This window comes from Littorina saxatilis, linkage group LG9 (assembly GCF_037325665.1).
Source record: "Littorina saxatilis isolate snail1 linkage group LG9, US_GU_Lsax_2.0, whole genome shotgun sequence".
NCBI classification, from domain to species: domain Eukaryota; kingdom Metazoa; phylum Mollusca; class Gastropoda; order Littorinimorpha; family Littorinidae; genus Littorina; species Littorina saxatilis.
Genome location: NC_090253.1, coordinates 5,741,162 through 5,757,391, shown reverse-complemented (window position 1 = coordinate 5,757,391; position 16,230 = coordinate 5,741,162). Strand labels below are relative to the sequence as shown.

The window sequence follows — 16,230 nt, the reverse complement described above, 5'->3', positions numbered from 1 at the left end:
CCTGTTGTTTCCTTGTGGGTTTAATCCCTGCGCCCTTATTTACGCAATCCTTACGGCTTCAAAGAGCACCGATATCGCAGGTGCAAAACAAAACGGTTCGAAATGTGAACAAAAATAGTTTATGTATTTAATTACTCTTTCTTTGTTGCTTATCTATTCATTGATTCATTCATTCACGTATCAATGCATCTGTTGCTTTATTGATCTGGAATAATTATGTAACTAGAAACACAGATGTATACCGGTATCAATGTTCTACACAAATGGTTTCACAAAATCAAATACATGTTAAATCTAACGTTGCTAATTTTGTCACAGTAATTATCACGCAATTTCAAATGATATATTCCATTTACCTGTCAGTGGCGTATCTGTTTGTTTGCGTCTATTTCAGTCTGTCTGTGTTTTGTCCCGCTTTCTCAAAAATACGGTTGATTAAATTTCACCCGCATTGCTCGTGCGATAACACCGTTGTTCTTTGCTTCGACCCGTGTTAGTGTTGTCTCCTTCTTTTCAGGCTTTCTTTGTCTCACACACAGACACCCACCCACACACAAACCCACATACATGTCTACACACACACTATAAAACCTACGTGCCAGTCTGCGAAACGACAATAAAAATATCGTCCCCTTTTGTTTTAGGTCGCCGCACACGGAACCGATTTGGGGTCAACTCCCACGAGCCGCCTCGCTTTCAAGTCGTCCCTTAGCACACAGTAAAAAACCAGGCCGCTTAGCACAAAGCAAAATCCCCAACTTCTTGGCCAGATTAGCGCACACAGGGGACATAACTCCGCAGGTGCGACCACAGCCGAATTTTATCTACAGTACCTGGGACAAAGGAGGGGGGAGGTTGACAAGAGACTTCAAAAAGCTCACAATACCGCCTGTCAGCCCGACTGAAGCAAATGGTGTCATCTCCCTTCACAGCACCGCCACACGCAGTGGAGCGCGAGTGGCGGGAAAGGGGATAGTGGGAATGGGAGGGAGAGAGGGGGTGGGAGTAAGTTTCATGTAAAACCTTCAGCAAAAATGTGTTATAAAAATAAAATTTAATGTCATCGGTGGAAAAATGAGACAAAATCTAAGGCAATCAACAAACATGTCCACGATAACCATTTATGCAAGACTTAATTTCTCTGACCGTTTGGAACATGTGTAAAGAAATGGTTCTGCTGATAAAAGATGAATAACACACGCAGAAACAAAACAAAAACACACACAAACACATATTAAACGGGACAGAACACATCAACAAGCAATCAAAGACATGTATACAAACCACTATTGTGCCCCTAGCCAAAGCATTCCCGAAACATTGGAGAAACTGTCTGCCGTCTATTCTTGTCGGAGTGGAATTTTAAACAGATCTGTGGTTAACCTGAGTCTCTTCCTCTCTTCCTAACGGCGACAGTACGTCAAGCAAATTGAACTTCTAAGTGTCTGGTCCGGCCTTTAAGTGTGAAATATTTCCTTTTGTCTGACATTCACTTTCCTCTGGGGTCCTTGCCTCAGAACGGGACGGCCAGTGAGTCATACAGAAAGCGAAAGTGCGAAGGCGGACACAAAGGGAAAATGGTGACATAAAAGTAAGTTAGTGTGTGTGTGTGTGTGTGTGTGTGTGTGTGTGTGTGTGTGTGTGTGTGTGTGTGTGTGTGTGTGTGTGTGTGTCTGCTTTCAAGAACTTTAACTTTCCTTATTCACGCCAGTGTTACTGCACATTCAAATGTGACACTGTCCTTCTGAGTATTTCCTTCTACACTCTACCTTATATTTTCTCTACTTGTGTAGAGGTTTATTTCCCCTTGTTTTGCAACAACTTCCACATCTACGCACCATTTGAAACAGGTAGGTAACGGAACCTGTATCCCCCGTCTGGTCAGTGAAAATCAATCACCCATGACCGCCAACAGAAAACAACAAGTCTCTGGTCTCTCCATCCTGACGTAGCTTGACGCACGTGCACTGCACTGTCCCGTCACGGCTGACTAATTTCTGGTCGCCAGAGCGTGACAAAAGCCACGTTCACAGCAGGCGCCCAGCGTGGGAGTGAAAGGCGATCCCACAAAGAGCGTGTTGGATGATGATAAAAACTGTTGTGGGATACATACATCTTACATCGCTCGGGCCTTGTGTGTCAGACACGTGAGCAGAGTCTGGTACTAAGGGCAGCAACTCTTGCCCTCCTCTCCTCTCTGTGGTGGGAAAGGGATAGACTAGGAAACTTACTCTCAAACATATGTCACACGCGTGGATATAAAGTATATCTGATATACGTTGACATGTTTTACACATGTATACGATTCACTGAATGCATTGTTTGTATATCCTTTGTTCCGGACCTGTTTATTTATTTCTGTTTTTGTGCGTGTCTTTTTTTTTTTTACAATATCCATGCACTTACTTGTCCGATTAGTGTTTGTTTGTGGCATGCCCTGGGTTTAAAAAAAATGTTAACATAACTTCACTACCATCATTAGTTTGGACGAACAATATCTTGTTTGTAGTTTATTTGTAATACATTTCCGAATAAGAAAAATATCTAAGAGGGGATATTTCTTTCACTGTTCCCTGTTTTTGTGAGTCTTCTTCTTGTCTATTCTTCTTTTTGTTCACATTTGTTTTCAAGTAAAATTCTTACTTTCAGCTTGAAGCAACTAGAGACAACCCCCTCCATGTTTCCAGTTCCCAAAGGGACACAACTACGGCGACCCCGGAGCAGAAAAGGCTGGGCAAGGGCAGCAACTGGAGCCAGGGTGTTCCAGAGGGGCGACTATTAACTTGCACTTAGGCCGATCCAGTTTCAGCTGAACAAGTTGCGCGATAAGATAAGGGAGACAAGCCAAGCTTGGGAAGCAGGCATCCAGGCACGAACGTTGTTCCGCGATGCTCATACACACACTGTGTCGTCTCTCTGCTTTGTCTTGAGACACTTTTTACACTACAGGCCTCAATAACGAAGGAACGAACCTTGTGCGATGCTCACACACACACACACACTGTATAGTCTCTCTGCCTATAGTTATACTCTTGTAACCATTGCAATTCACAGATGACCCCCCCCCCCCCCCTTTTTTTTCAGACCTCGAAAATTCTGAGAAAATCAGGTCTTAAAATGAATGAAATCTTAAAACGGAGGTAACATTACCGATATTAAGACCGAAAATCTGAAGAAAAAACAAGGCCGTAAATGGAGGGAGTCTCAAATCGGAGGGGAAGGGGGGTGGGGGGGGGTCTTAAAAGGGGGTTCCACTGTACCGTGGGAGGCTTTGCCATGGGGTGAATCGCTCTGGGGACGAGGCTGGGGATAGCATCACCCGTGGATCATTGTGCGCGATGAATAAGACGGATGATTCCGAGCCGGCAGGGATGGATGGAACAAGAGATTGTGCCCTTTAGTGTTCCCAAGACCGCCTTGTTGTTTTGAACCACTGATAGTTACAGATTTGTGATATGCAGTAACATTACGGAATTCATGCTCTAAATGTTCCAGCAAGACAGATCGAACGGCTTTTATTTAAAACATAATGACAATGGAGGAGGAGGTGGAGACGATGGGAGGATGAAGAGGAGCCTAAGACCAAGGGGGAGGGGGTATCATCAAGACAGAGGGGCACCAGAGAGATTCAAAACGTTTGTCTGCCATTCCTGCCAGCACAAAGTAGAGAGCTCAACAGCCAACCTGTGTCCAAATCTCAGTCCCTGAAGTGTCAAGACCTTGTTCCCACTCGGAGCGATGCGATGCTTGTTACTGTCAATTACAACCAATTTTCCGCGGTCTGTGGACCAGCGCTGGAAAGAGATATCACCAATCACCCCTTCACCACCACGCCGAGACTGGCCGCTAAACGTTCTCTCGCAATTTGAAGATTCGTTGAGTTTTTGTTCATACTTTAATGCGTGTATTCCGAAGACAAAAATGTTGTTATATTACAAATCGAATGACAAAGAAGTATACATACGCGCTCAGAATATAATCAAGTCAAAGTCTTACAAACAATTTCTGCCATCTTATAAAAAATTTTTTTTTTTAAAAAGGATGGTCGCCGCGACACCATTATGTTCCTCATTCTCCAATGCCCTCTTATTCGAATAACATATTTTAAACTGAAAAATGTAAGCCTTTTTCGAGTCTTTTTGCGAAGAAGTTAGTCGGAAGACATTGCCCAGTCCCTAACTAGACGTGTAGTACAACACAGTGCCAACACCAAGACGCGAGGGTGCGGGCAGTGGGAGAATCGAACCCTCGTAGCCAACTGTTCGCACTCAGGGGGCGGGATCAATGTCCCGGGGGGACTCAAGAGGCCGGGGCCCTGTCTGCCCGACCCTGGGGGGAACTGTCAACGGACCCTCCACACTACCTTCCCCACCCTTCGTGTGCCTCCCGTGCCCCCTGGGTCCCCACTTGAAGGGTGGGTGAAGAAAGCCGCCCTGGGATCGCCTGGCTGTCCGCTGCACGGTACTACATGGTGCTACCATGCCCCTGTCTTTGTCTGGCCAGGTTTCTCTGCATGGAGGTGGGAAAAACGAAACACCCCCCCCCCCCTCCGCCGAAACAAATCCAAATTCTTTCCAGAATTAAAAAACCCAAGAAAGGTATGTTATTGGATCGTTTAATTATGACAAAGCAAAACGCTACGGTTACAAATTGTCAGATACGTTTATTTTCTGTTTGTCTGTCTGTCCAATAAAAAGACTGCTGGGTCGAAGATCAGTGACCGTAACGTTTTATTTTGTCATAATTAAACGTTCCAATATCATGCCTGTATTGTGTTTGTTATTCTAAACGTGTGCCATGGAACGAATTATGTCCGTCTGACCGTTTGCTCTTTTGGCATGCTTTCTTGCGAAGCATCAATATATGTCAGTTGATTTGTCTCTGTTATATAACTGCACGTGTTATGGCCTTAAATTCATAAGAATCCACAGTTTTCATCGAACTTTTGTTGCTCTTTTTCTCACCATATCTCCCTTCTTTTTGATTTCTGTTTGGTGTTCCTCTTTTGCAAGTCTACATACAAACGCTGTGCTTCCGCCGAGACACGATTGTTTTCCATCCTTGTAGACCAGACTGTTTGTCCCACGGTTCGGCCTGTCCATGTTTACAAGCCAGCATCCTATACCTTGCGGGTTCCAGGCCTTTGGCAATGCGTCTTGTCTTCATGCTAAAATTCAGGCCTGGGAATGAGTGAAATAGGTTTGGGCGTACTGACGGGAACATTTTGCGTTTTGAGCATTTTTAAGGGCATTTTTCTTACACATTTCGAAAAGGACTTTGTGGTATTTACGACGAACTGTGTATTATTCCCAGGCCTGAATATTTCTCCCCCTTCGTATTCTATATTCGAGAGCTAGTGGTTTTTTCAGGTATAGATCGTGTCATTGAGTTCAGACCCATGATGGCTACACTGGCAGTGTATAAACGGGGCCCAAGTGGCCGTTTCCTATGCCGCAGCACCCGTTCTCTATGCTACGCAGCCCGGATTGTTGATGTTTGCCCCTCTTTGAAAGTACGCGAGAAATAAAATATGTGTCTTACAACAAGACATGTGCAGACACAACACGAAGGTGTTTTTTTTCCAAACGTAAATTCTCTTTGTCGCAAGAAGCCATAAGGCCCGACGCTCACATGTAACTTCAGCAGGACAGACGACGCACTGCAGCATATCCCAGCCCGCTGCACGTTGCCTGCAAGGAAAACAGGCTAAGTACTCGTCATAATCCCTATCGCAGCATCAATAATGTGCGCCGTGCGCCGTCTGTGCCGCTGACTCTGCGCAGGTATATTCTGCCCTTAACGCACCAGAGGCGACCAACAGCGAGCTAACATACAAACGTATTGTGTCGCTGTCGCTGTGCATGTGCCGCGCTCTGATGATCTACGGGGGTTTTCTCGCCTTTCGACATTTTTTTACCCGGGGTGAGCAAGTGTACCCAACTTGCTGATCTCACTTCAACACTAAATTTCTGTGCTCGTTAGACTTGTCTACCCATTGTTTGAGGCCTGTTCTTGCTCTTGAGTAAGTACATTTGTATTCAAAATGTAACTTAAAACTGCTCGCGTTTTTGGTTGCATTTTGAACAGTTTTGTTTTGTGTTGCTTGTTTCATTCGGACTCGACAAGTATTTGTTTTAGCACCGCAATACGTTTTGGGTGTGTGTGTGGGTGTTTTTTTGCAAAGCGGGGCCCATCATTAGGTGCTTTGCTTTTAAGTTTACTAGACAAAGAAACACACAGAAACGGAATATATACAACTAATTCATCCGGAAACTGTTGATAACAACAGCAACAAAATATAGGGAATATGTAACATGGCCAGAATGTTTAAATAAAATCATGAAGGAAACTGGCAAAACAAATGCGTAAAAAATACATAAATAAAAACACAAAACGGAGATGTGCGTGTTCAAATCATCAACAAACTTATTTGGTGCAAAAACTGCAACTTGATACAAGAAAATACAATAAATTATTATAAACTTACATATTACATTTGCAGCAAACAGTTTCACAGTTTTCAGCGGAACAAAAAGACAACGGAAATATTCCACAACATGTGTGTCTGTTTCTGTTTAGTGCAACAAAATGAGACTTGATACAAGAACATACAACAAATCATTAATAACAATAATAATGATATGGGAAATTTATAGAGCGCTTTACGTTCTCTAAGCGCTTTACAATGAAAAAAATATGAAAAAAACAAACAAACATACATATACATACAAAGCAAAGCAAAAAAAGCATGTGCAGCAGCATTCAGCACACAAGTGAACAACGAAACACTACATCAATACAATCTGCACGCATACTAACACAGGCAAAACGTTCAAACATTCAAACACCTGATAAAAAATGCACCATATTGAAATAAAATTAATCTAAATACTGTGTGAAGAAGTGTGTTTTATCTTTTTTTTTTTTTTGCAGCAAACAGTATCAACGGTTTTGCGCGGAACAATAAGACAATGAAAATATTCCACAGTGCCTGTTACAGCAGCTGGGGCAACGCATCATTCAACCACATGTATAGCAATGCGTGTAATCCGGTTTTACGATGTGATATTTTCAATTAGACAAATGGCTCCAGTTTTGTCTGTTACTGGGGAAAATGGTATTAAACTAATATTTTACGGGGTAAACAAAATATGATCTCACACGTGAGAGTGCTATAATGACTGTCAGCACAGTCTGGGACTTCTGAGTCATGCTCGGTAAACATAGCTAAGCCAGACGGACAGACCTGAAGTGTTGTGTTACAATCGAGAACACATTTGGAAAGAGAAAAGTCATCTTTAAAAAAAAAGAAGTAAAGAGGCTTGCCGCAAACAATAATATCGTAGTCGTAGCTTCGTATCTTCCTGAACAAAAATCTAGACTTTATGGCCACAAAAAATATATGTCTAGGATCTCCTAGATGTATAAGAAAGAAATATATAGAAAGGAAGAGAATCCTGAAGAGCAGCGAACAGGAAAAACACTCTCAGCATGAAGAAATCGCGAAATCGGACATCAAAGAATGACTCGCAAAAACAGACGTTAATTACGACTGACGCAAGGATGGAAGAAGAAGAAAATCAACAATAACAAAAGTGGACAAGAGCGTCAACAGCGCTAAAAGGAGGAGAAGAAGCAGAAGAAGAAGAAGAAGAGGATGAGGAAGAAGACAACAACAACAACAACAACAACAAGAACAACAACAACAACAACAACAACAACAACAACACAAAATATAATCAGAGGAAGAAGAAAACGAGAAAACATGAGACAACAACATCACTATCTTCACCACCACCCTCATAACAACCACCACCACCACCACCACCACCACCACCAAAACAAACAAACAAACAAATAGATAAACCAACCAACAAACAAATGAATTCCACCGAAAGCGGTGAAAAAACAGTCATACACGTAAAACCCGTGAGAGTTTCAGCCAAAGCAAACAAACAAACAAACAAACAAACAGTCGTGGGAGTTTCAGCCAAAGCAAACAAACAAACAAACAAACAAACAAACAGTCGTGGGAGTTTCAGCCAAAGCAAACAAACTAACAAACAAACAAACAGTCAGCTTGCAGCCTCCTCAGTCCTTACCTCCTACTGCGTATTTGCTGTTGAGGTAGTCGTGCTTGCAGATGAACTTGTTCTCGTCCAGAATGTACAATTCCTCGCCCGTGGACAGCTGCTTGTGACAGACGAGACACGTGAAGCACTTGAGGTGGAACACTTTGTTGCGGGCACGCCGAACTAGGTCATTGGGCGATATTCCCTGTGTGCAGCCCGCGCATTTCGTGCCGTAACGTCTGCAAACAGAGACAGCAAATAAATCAAGATTATGTTTATTGTGTCTGAAACTTTACACTATAAACTATAACTATAAACAGAAAACGATTCAAGATTAAACTGTGTCTGAAAACAAATAAACAATGGCGACTGCACGTGAGAGCGAACAACCAAAAGACCAAAAAGACCACGGTACTCACGTTAAAATGACGAACACGAAACAAACAAGAAATTCCTCCGAGGTAGGAAAAACACCCCCGTCAAAGGGAAATAACCTTCTCAGTTGGTGGCAGTGAGAATGGTTATTTCCCTTTGACCATTAATATGTCCCTCTATAAGTCCTTGTATAATTTTAATCCACCAATAACTCCCTAACCGTGTGTTTGACTGGTCCCAATTTTTGTAAGGACCGTCTCAGGAATGTATAGAACCTGTTCACCAAGTTTGGTGACGATCGGTCCGTTCATTCTTGAGATCTATATGCGAACACAAACACACAAACACACAAGCAAACAAACAAACAAACAAACACATCGACCGAATCCTATACACACCCCTATACCGGGGGTGTACTAACGGCGACGTTTCGAAGACCCACAGGTCGAAACGTCGCCGTTATTTGTTCCATTATCGTCATTTTAACGTGAGTACAGTGCTTTTTGGTCGTGTTTGTCTGTCTGATAATATAGACAGAAAACAGGTTGGTTTAAACAACATTTATTCTACTTTAACATTGAGAGACATATGTACAATAGCTGGTATTGAGGATCCGTACTTAAACACTGATAATGCTTACATTAGCGAATCCATGAATAATAGTTCAATATTTTAGTGTGGTGGTTTAACATTGTGGTTTGATGTCGTGTGTTACCCGTGTGTTTTTTCTTTTCTTTTTTTCTTTTCTTTTTTTCTTATAAATTCCCATATATACCAAAAAGGAAAGACGTGGTTAGAAGATCTATGCAAACGAGGAAATAAAGAATCTAAACCTGCAGATAAATTATTCGATTTATTAAATTGATATGTGGTTTCGAATTTGTCAAACAGAAGAAGAGAGGAAAAAAATCCATCATGCCCCAGAAATACCGCAAGGAAGGACATGGTTACAATACTTTAAACATTATTGTTTTATACGGTTTTGATTGTGTTTATAACACATGTATGTAGGTCTCATAACACTTTACATTTAAATCTGCATATCAAAAACCACGCATGCAGTCTAAAAAGTAAGTCTTAATCATTTTAATTTATGAATTAAAGACGATTTTCTGCATCAATAAACTTATAATACATTTTATGCGCGCAATCAAAACGTGCACATTTCATTTAAAACGTCGGCAACTTAAAAACATAGAATACGCTTATCTAAACATGCAAGCCTTTTTTTTATTTTTTAAAGAGCATGCAGTTTAGTCCTGAAGCCCAAGTTTTGAACATTCATAGGCAGCCAAGTGTTCCCATGGCACAGACGGGGCCTGTCGGGCACAGTGGAACCTTTTGTTTAAGACCCTTTCCCCTAATGTAAGACTTCTTCCCGTCTAAGACCCGTTTTCGCACATTTTCTGTTCATAGCTTCTGTAAATTAACCCTAATTTCAAGACTACCTCATTTTTTTTAAGACTTGATTTTCTCAGATTTGTAGCGGGGTCACAAGTTCTACCGTACTTCGTGTGCACGTGCGCACTGTTTGATTGATAGCACCACGAGCTGCTTCTTCTCACCCCCACCCCCACACCCCCCTCCCCACATCCCCCTCCCTCCACAAACACACAAGCCGACGGCGAAGGGTAAATAATTCACCGGATTTATTGAAAGTGCAAACAGTTCCATTTTGCCGGCACCACATCGCGGACCTTGAAATTCCCAGTAAAATCGCCGCTCGCTACTTTGAATTAGCGGGGGACTAACTTCGTTTCTGAGATCAGAGCGAATGTGGAAATTCTGTGCACAGAGAATCTTTACTGACGTGGAGATTCTGCCCACTGAATAGTTCGGAGTATATATATATAGACGTACACGAAAGAGAAGTGGTAACACTGATTGCCCCACTGACGATTCTATAGCTGTACTTATTTTCTGAGAACTTGCAGACAGTAAATGTCCGCACAAGGATTTAACCAGGGGGAAAAAACCCACGAAAGTTTGAAACTGTGCTTGACAATTAAAACCGTTTTGAAGTAAAATAAGTTTCCTAAAGATAACATTGTCATCTAACACCATTAGAACGTTATTACAGAACAATAACAAATATTCAATTGCTCCAAATAAACTGTTTCATTCGAGTTCTTGTATAGGATAACATTTAACTCACTTGACTCTCTTCGGGAGAAAAAAAACCATGATAAGAAGAAAAGAAGAAGGCGTGTTCACATGAAGCAGTAACACAATGTATACAAATTATGTATATAAACTAAGAAATCAGTCTACAAATGATTTTGTTAATAACTATTAAGATAAATAAAGATATTCACGAAAGACACGATACAGTGTTACAGTATTAAATACCCGTAGGCGTAAATATACAGTAACCGATAATAAAGAAAACAATAGTATTTCATATAAGCTTGTGTTCTCAATGATTAAAACCTATGCTCAGAGCAATACGATAAAACAATGTAGCAATAAAACAATATTTTCGTAATCTATTAATACAAACACTAACGATTTACCACAATAACTTAACCGCTCTGGAAAATTGCAACAATAACACAACAGTTTCAGTCTGACGCATTACCATAAAATATTAAGATTTATAACCAAGGTTTACAGCTTGTTTTCAAAGCAATTCAATCATGTTTTGCACTCCATAATTGCTGCATTTATTCTGAGTAATAGCATCCGCAGAAAACACAACACTGTGTATAGTTCAGTCAAAGGATGAAATGAAAAGGGCCATAACTCGGCTGGTTCGTTCCCGGTTTACACAGAAGACTAATTTTGTAGATGAATGCTCGCGTAATGATTAACAGTCCTAATCTTTTGCTGTCACATATTGTATGGTATGAATAACACCGGCCACCAGCACTACCCACAATAGATACACTGCACATGAAGGCAACTGTTGCGGGAAAACCCTTTTACAACAGCAATACTGAAAGGCAAAGAAATGTTTGTGTGGATTCTGATATACAAGTGATGTAATGTGAAATGTGTTTAATTAAATATCGTCAACAACAAATGTTTACACGTGTAGCGCGCAAATGTTTATGGAAATTATGTGTTCATCTGTGTGTTTTACGGGTGTAACAACAACTCTCTCTCTCTCTTTTTCTCTCTTTTTTTTCTCTCTCTCTCTCTCTCTCTCTCTCTCTCTCTCTCTCTCTCTCTCTCTCTCTCTCTCTCTCTCTCTCTCTCTCTCTCTCTCTCTCTCTCTCTCTCTCTCTCTCTCTCTCTCGTAGCCTTAAATCTTAATCCTTGTTAAATAAAGTTCAATTCAATTCAATTCAATTCAATTAAATTATTTCTCTCTCTCTCTCTCTCTCTCTCTCTCTCTCTCTCTCTCTCTCTCTCTCTCTCTCTCTCTCTCTCTCTCGCGCGCGCGCGCGCGCGATGTAGATGAGTGCGTGTTTCCATGCAGCTATTGGCACCTATTTGCATATTTCTACACCCCCCCCCCCACTACCAACACACATTTTAAAAATAATGCTTGGTTTTCGAGATAAAAAAAATATCAATAACAAAAACAACAAGAGAAAACTAGTCAAACTAACAGGATCTTTTTATTCATTAAGTGTCAAAATCAACAATTTCTTTAATTCCAAAAACAAGAAATAGGTTCATTGGTTTTTCCACTAAAACCTTGCTATCTCGAGAATGGCATTCGTGCAGACTGAGGAAGGGAAAAGGTGAGAAGAGGAAGGGGTTGAGAAGGGGGAGATAAGGGGGATGGGGGAGGGAGAGATGGGGGAGGGGAGGGGGGTGGGGGGCAGTGGTTTCACGCCCTTTTCCTCCATGTGCAGAGGGCTTAGCACCTGTACGTCGTGTGACAGAGGTCACTTCGTGTTCCCCCCGCTCTTACTCCGTCACCCTTCTCTGTATCTCTCTCTTACTCTGTTACCCTTCTCTATCTCTCTCTCTCTGTCTCTGTCTCTCTGTCTCTCTCTCTCTCTCTCTCTCTCTCTCTGTCTCTGTCTCTCTTTCTCTCTGTCTTTCCCTCTGTCTCTCTGTGTCTCTCTCTCTCTCTTTCTCTCTCTATCTCTCTCTCCCTTTGTCTCTCTCTCCCTCTCTCTCTGTCTCTCTGTCTCTCTGTTTCTCTGTCTCTCTCTGTCTCTCTGTCTCTCTCTCTGTCTCTCTGTCTCCCTCTCTCTCTCTCTCTCTCTTTCTCTCTCTATCTCTCTCTCTCTCTCTCTCTCTCTCTCTCTCTCTCTCTCTCTCTCTGTCTCTGTTTCTCTCTCTCTCTTTTTTCTCTCTCTATCTCTTTCTCTCTCTCTCTCTCTCTTTTTCCCTCTCTCTCTCTCTTTTATCTCTCTCTCTTTCTCTCTCTCTTTTTTTCTCTCTCTCTCTCTTTCTTTCTCTCTTTATCTCTCTCTCTTTCTCTCTCTATCTCTCTCTCTCTCTCTCTCTCTCTCTCTCTCTCTCTCTCTCTCTCTCTCTCTCTCTCTCTCTCTCTCTCTCTCTCTTACATCTAACACATTCTCCACACACGTTGTGTTCTTCTTTTTGACTATTTTGGTTTCCTGTGTACATTTTAGTTTATTTTTGCTTGAAAAGACGCTTTTGGTTTCTCTTTGGAGTTATTTTGGTTATCATTTATATTTCTGTCGTTCAATAACTGATTCTGTGTAATTGTTTGTTAACTTGATTGGTTACGTTTGGCTTTCTCTCTCATATTTGTTTACATTCCATTGGGACATTCGATCCCTTCAAACTGCAAACATGGACAAAGAGTCATAGCTCCGAAAGCGTTAGTTAAACTTGAACTGCGACAAGCAGAACGCAATACAACATATCGAAGGAAAACAACCACAACCACCACTTTTCAGTTTCCGTCCCGCTTCTCCACTGAGAAAGCTGCAGTATCTCCGTGATCAATTGCTTTGCCCTTTAACCAAGCGTGACCGGCGATGAGTTCACGACAAAGCTGTTGTCTCATGACCTGTCAATACATTGAAACACTGTATGCATTCCCATGTATAATATATAGTGTGCTTTCCGCTGAACACAATGAGTGTAACTATTATAATGATAGCTATCGTTTGGTGTCATGCATGTGTGCTTGCTTGTCAACGATATCGCTCTGTGTGTGTTGACCTTTTCGGGCGTACATATATCAATTGCCGTACTCTGATCACTTTCATTTACTATATGTTGTGCTGCAAATCGTAACGATAAACGTATACATGTATATAAATGTAAATTGATAGAGAAATAAACAAAAGAACAAAGACAGAAATAAAAGAGAACATGGAAGAAAGAAAGAAAGAAAGAAAGAAAGAAAGAAAGAAAGAAAGAAAGAAAAAACGATGGAACGCTTACTGAGCTAAAAGCTTACATTTGTCTGTCTGTTCACTATACAAAGAGCATGCACTATAGTACCCCCCGCGGGTTAGGGGGAGTCCCATATCGGTTGGGACGAGAAAGAATTTACCCGATGCTCCCCAGCATGTCGTAAGAGGCGACTAACGGATTCTGTTTCTCCTTTTACCCTTGTTAAGTGTTTCTTGTATAAAATATAGTCAATTTTGTAAAGATTTTAGTCAAGCAGTATGTAAGAAATGTTAAGTCCTTTGTACTGGAAACTTGCATTCTCCCAGTAAGGTAATATATTGTACTACGTTGCAAGCCTCTGGAGCAAATATTTGATTAGTGCTTTTGTGAACAAGAAACAATTGACAAGTGGCTCTATCCCATCTCCCCCCTTCCCCCGTCGCGATATAACCTTCGTGGTTGAAAACGACGTTAAACACCAAATAAAGAAAGAAAGAAAGAATGCACTATAGTTCACTGTACAAGTGAATGTTACGTTTTTTCTACAATTAAACGTTTCATAAACTAACCGTTATCGCTTTTTTTAACTTAAGTATATAAGACAGAATAAAATGAACATGTACCTTATTACGGAATGTGATAATTGATTGCTTCATTTGTTTTGGTTTAAACAAAATTTTATTCAAAATGTCTTCGCATGAACAGTTCGAAAATACACAGCTAGGACACGCACTCAAAGCAAATGCTTATATCACGTGACCAGAACAATACTAAATTACACACATTTTCGTAATGGTGGACATAACAACAATAAACCAGAAGAACAAATTGAAAGAATGGGGATGGGGAGCTAAATAGGAATAAAAGAATCTACAGAAGATAAAAAAGAAAAGGGAGGGAGAGGGGGAAGACAGTACTAACAACCACAAGGAGAGACTAGCACGAAAGCGCATAGGAAGAGAGCATCAAGTCTAAGACATGCAACAGGTAAATTCAAGTAAATGTAACAATTTTGTATGGAAGGCAGTAATTCGTTAACATATAAAATACGAGACAAACGATAATAATCATTACTTATACGCTGCTTATGTAATCAAATACGATAACACAGAGAGAGAGGCAGTGTGGAGGTACACATACGCCTGCCCACACACATTTATATACACTATCAATGCGTGAACACATCTATCAAATCAGTCGACCAGATTTAACAATAAACGATTGGACAGACTCAAATATCAATAAGTTATTACGAACAGAATATTGCTCGCTACCTTTTAATAATATTTCCACGCGTCTGAAGTGAACAGGCAACGAATTGATTGTGGTCAGACGAGCATCTGCATACAAAGTGTTGTTTAATAAATAATGTTCGGCTGTTTCATTTGGATCACCGCAAACACACTGTGCGTTATCTTTTAGATGGCGTTTACACAAGTCTGAATTAAGGTTACTAATATTTAAACGCATTCTGCAGTGTTGAACTTCTGTCTGTCATTTTCCAAAATAATAATAAGCTGGTACACTATGATCAGGACTTTGTCAATAATGCTTAAACTCGCTTATTGAATTTGTTGTTTTTGATCACATCAGGCAAATTATTCCATAAAACTGTGGAGAATGGAATGAAGGATGTTCGGAATATGTCTGTCCTATGTGCTGGTACGAATCTTTCGAATGGTCGTCTTCTGTGGTAGGGATTTAGTGAAGAGACTAGTGGTGGCAAGAGGTTAATTAAATATTGTGGACATTTACCATGAACCATTTTGTGAAATAAAATTAATTTATGTCGTTTTCGGCGTTCCTTTAAACTACAAAAAACACTTTCTTTGTAAATCTTATCATGGCCTGTTCCCCGCACACCGCCAATTATAACACGTATTGCTTCAAGGTGTAATTTTTCAAGTGTTTTTGATAAGGCTTCGGTACAATTGTCTCATAACATATCAGCGTAATCGAAATGTGGCAGAATAAAAGCTTTATTCATTTGTTTTCTCACACATCGATTAAGAAAATTGTGCGATGGATTTGTAATCACGTTTATTTTGTTTGATTGAGTATTGGAATCGTCCATGCATGAAGTTAAAATCGACGATTTAGTGTTTAGTGTTGGATTCTTGATCGTTTTTTTGCAAAACATCGAATCGTGGGCAAAAGTAGTTTTTTTCCTTGGGCGACAATTATAGATCAATCGTCAGGGATACCATTAATCTATTTTGTATTCATTTTGCTACTCTACAATTGTAATATATACATATATTCTTAGTATGTGCATTTTTTTCTAATTTATTTCTTTCTTTCTCAATTCTTCTCTTCTTTTCAAGTGAACGTGAGAGGCTCTTCTTTAGCAATATCCGCGTCTAATTTGGAACATTTGTTTTTAAAGAAGTCTGTAGATTTGTATTGAAAGTTACGCACTGTTTGCTCACTAATTCAACTGCATAAATTCGGTCAAATGTTTCTGTACCATTGGTTCGTGGTGTACCCCCACACTACAGAAGATGCAAATGAG

The 16,230-nt window shown here is 40.7% G+C and overlaps 1 protein-coding gene across 4 annotated transcripts in view; it reads right to left on the bottom strand.

The window, feature by feature from the left end:
* Positions 1–16,230, bottom strand: part of LOC138975141 (LIM/homeobox protein Lhx1-like) — a 166,104-nt gene that overhangs the window by 141,029 nt on the left and 8,845 nt on the right. For all 4 annotated transcript variants that reach the window (XM_070347800.1, XM_070347801.1, XM_070347799.1 and 1 more), the window contains exon 3: positions 8,103–8,311. In XM_070347800.1, the coding sequence (XP_070203901.1) occupies positions 8,103–8,311 (209 nt within the window). The remainder of the gene's footprint in view (positions 1–8,102; positions 8,312–16,230) is intronic.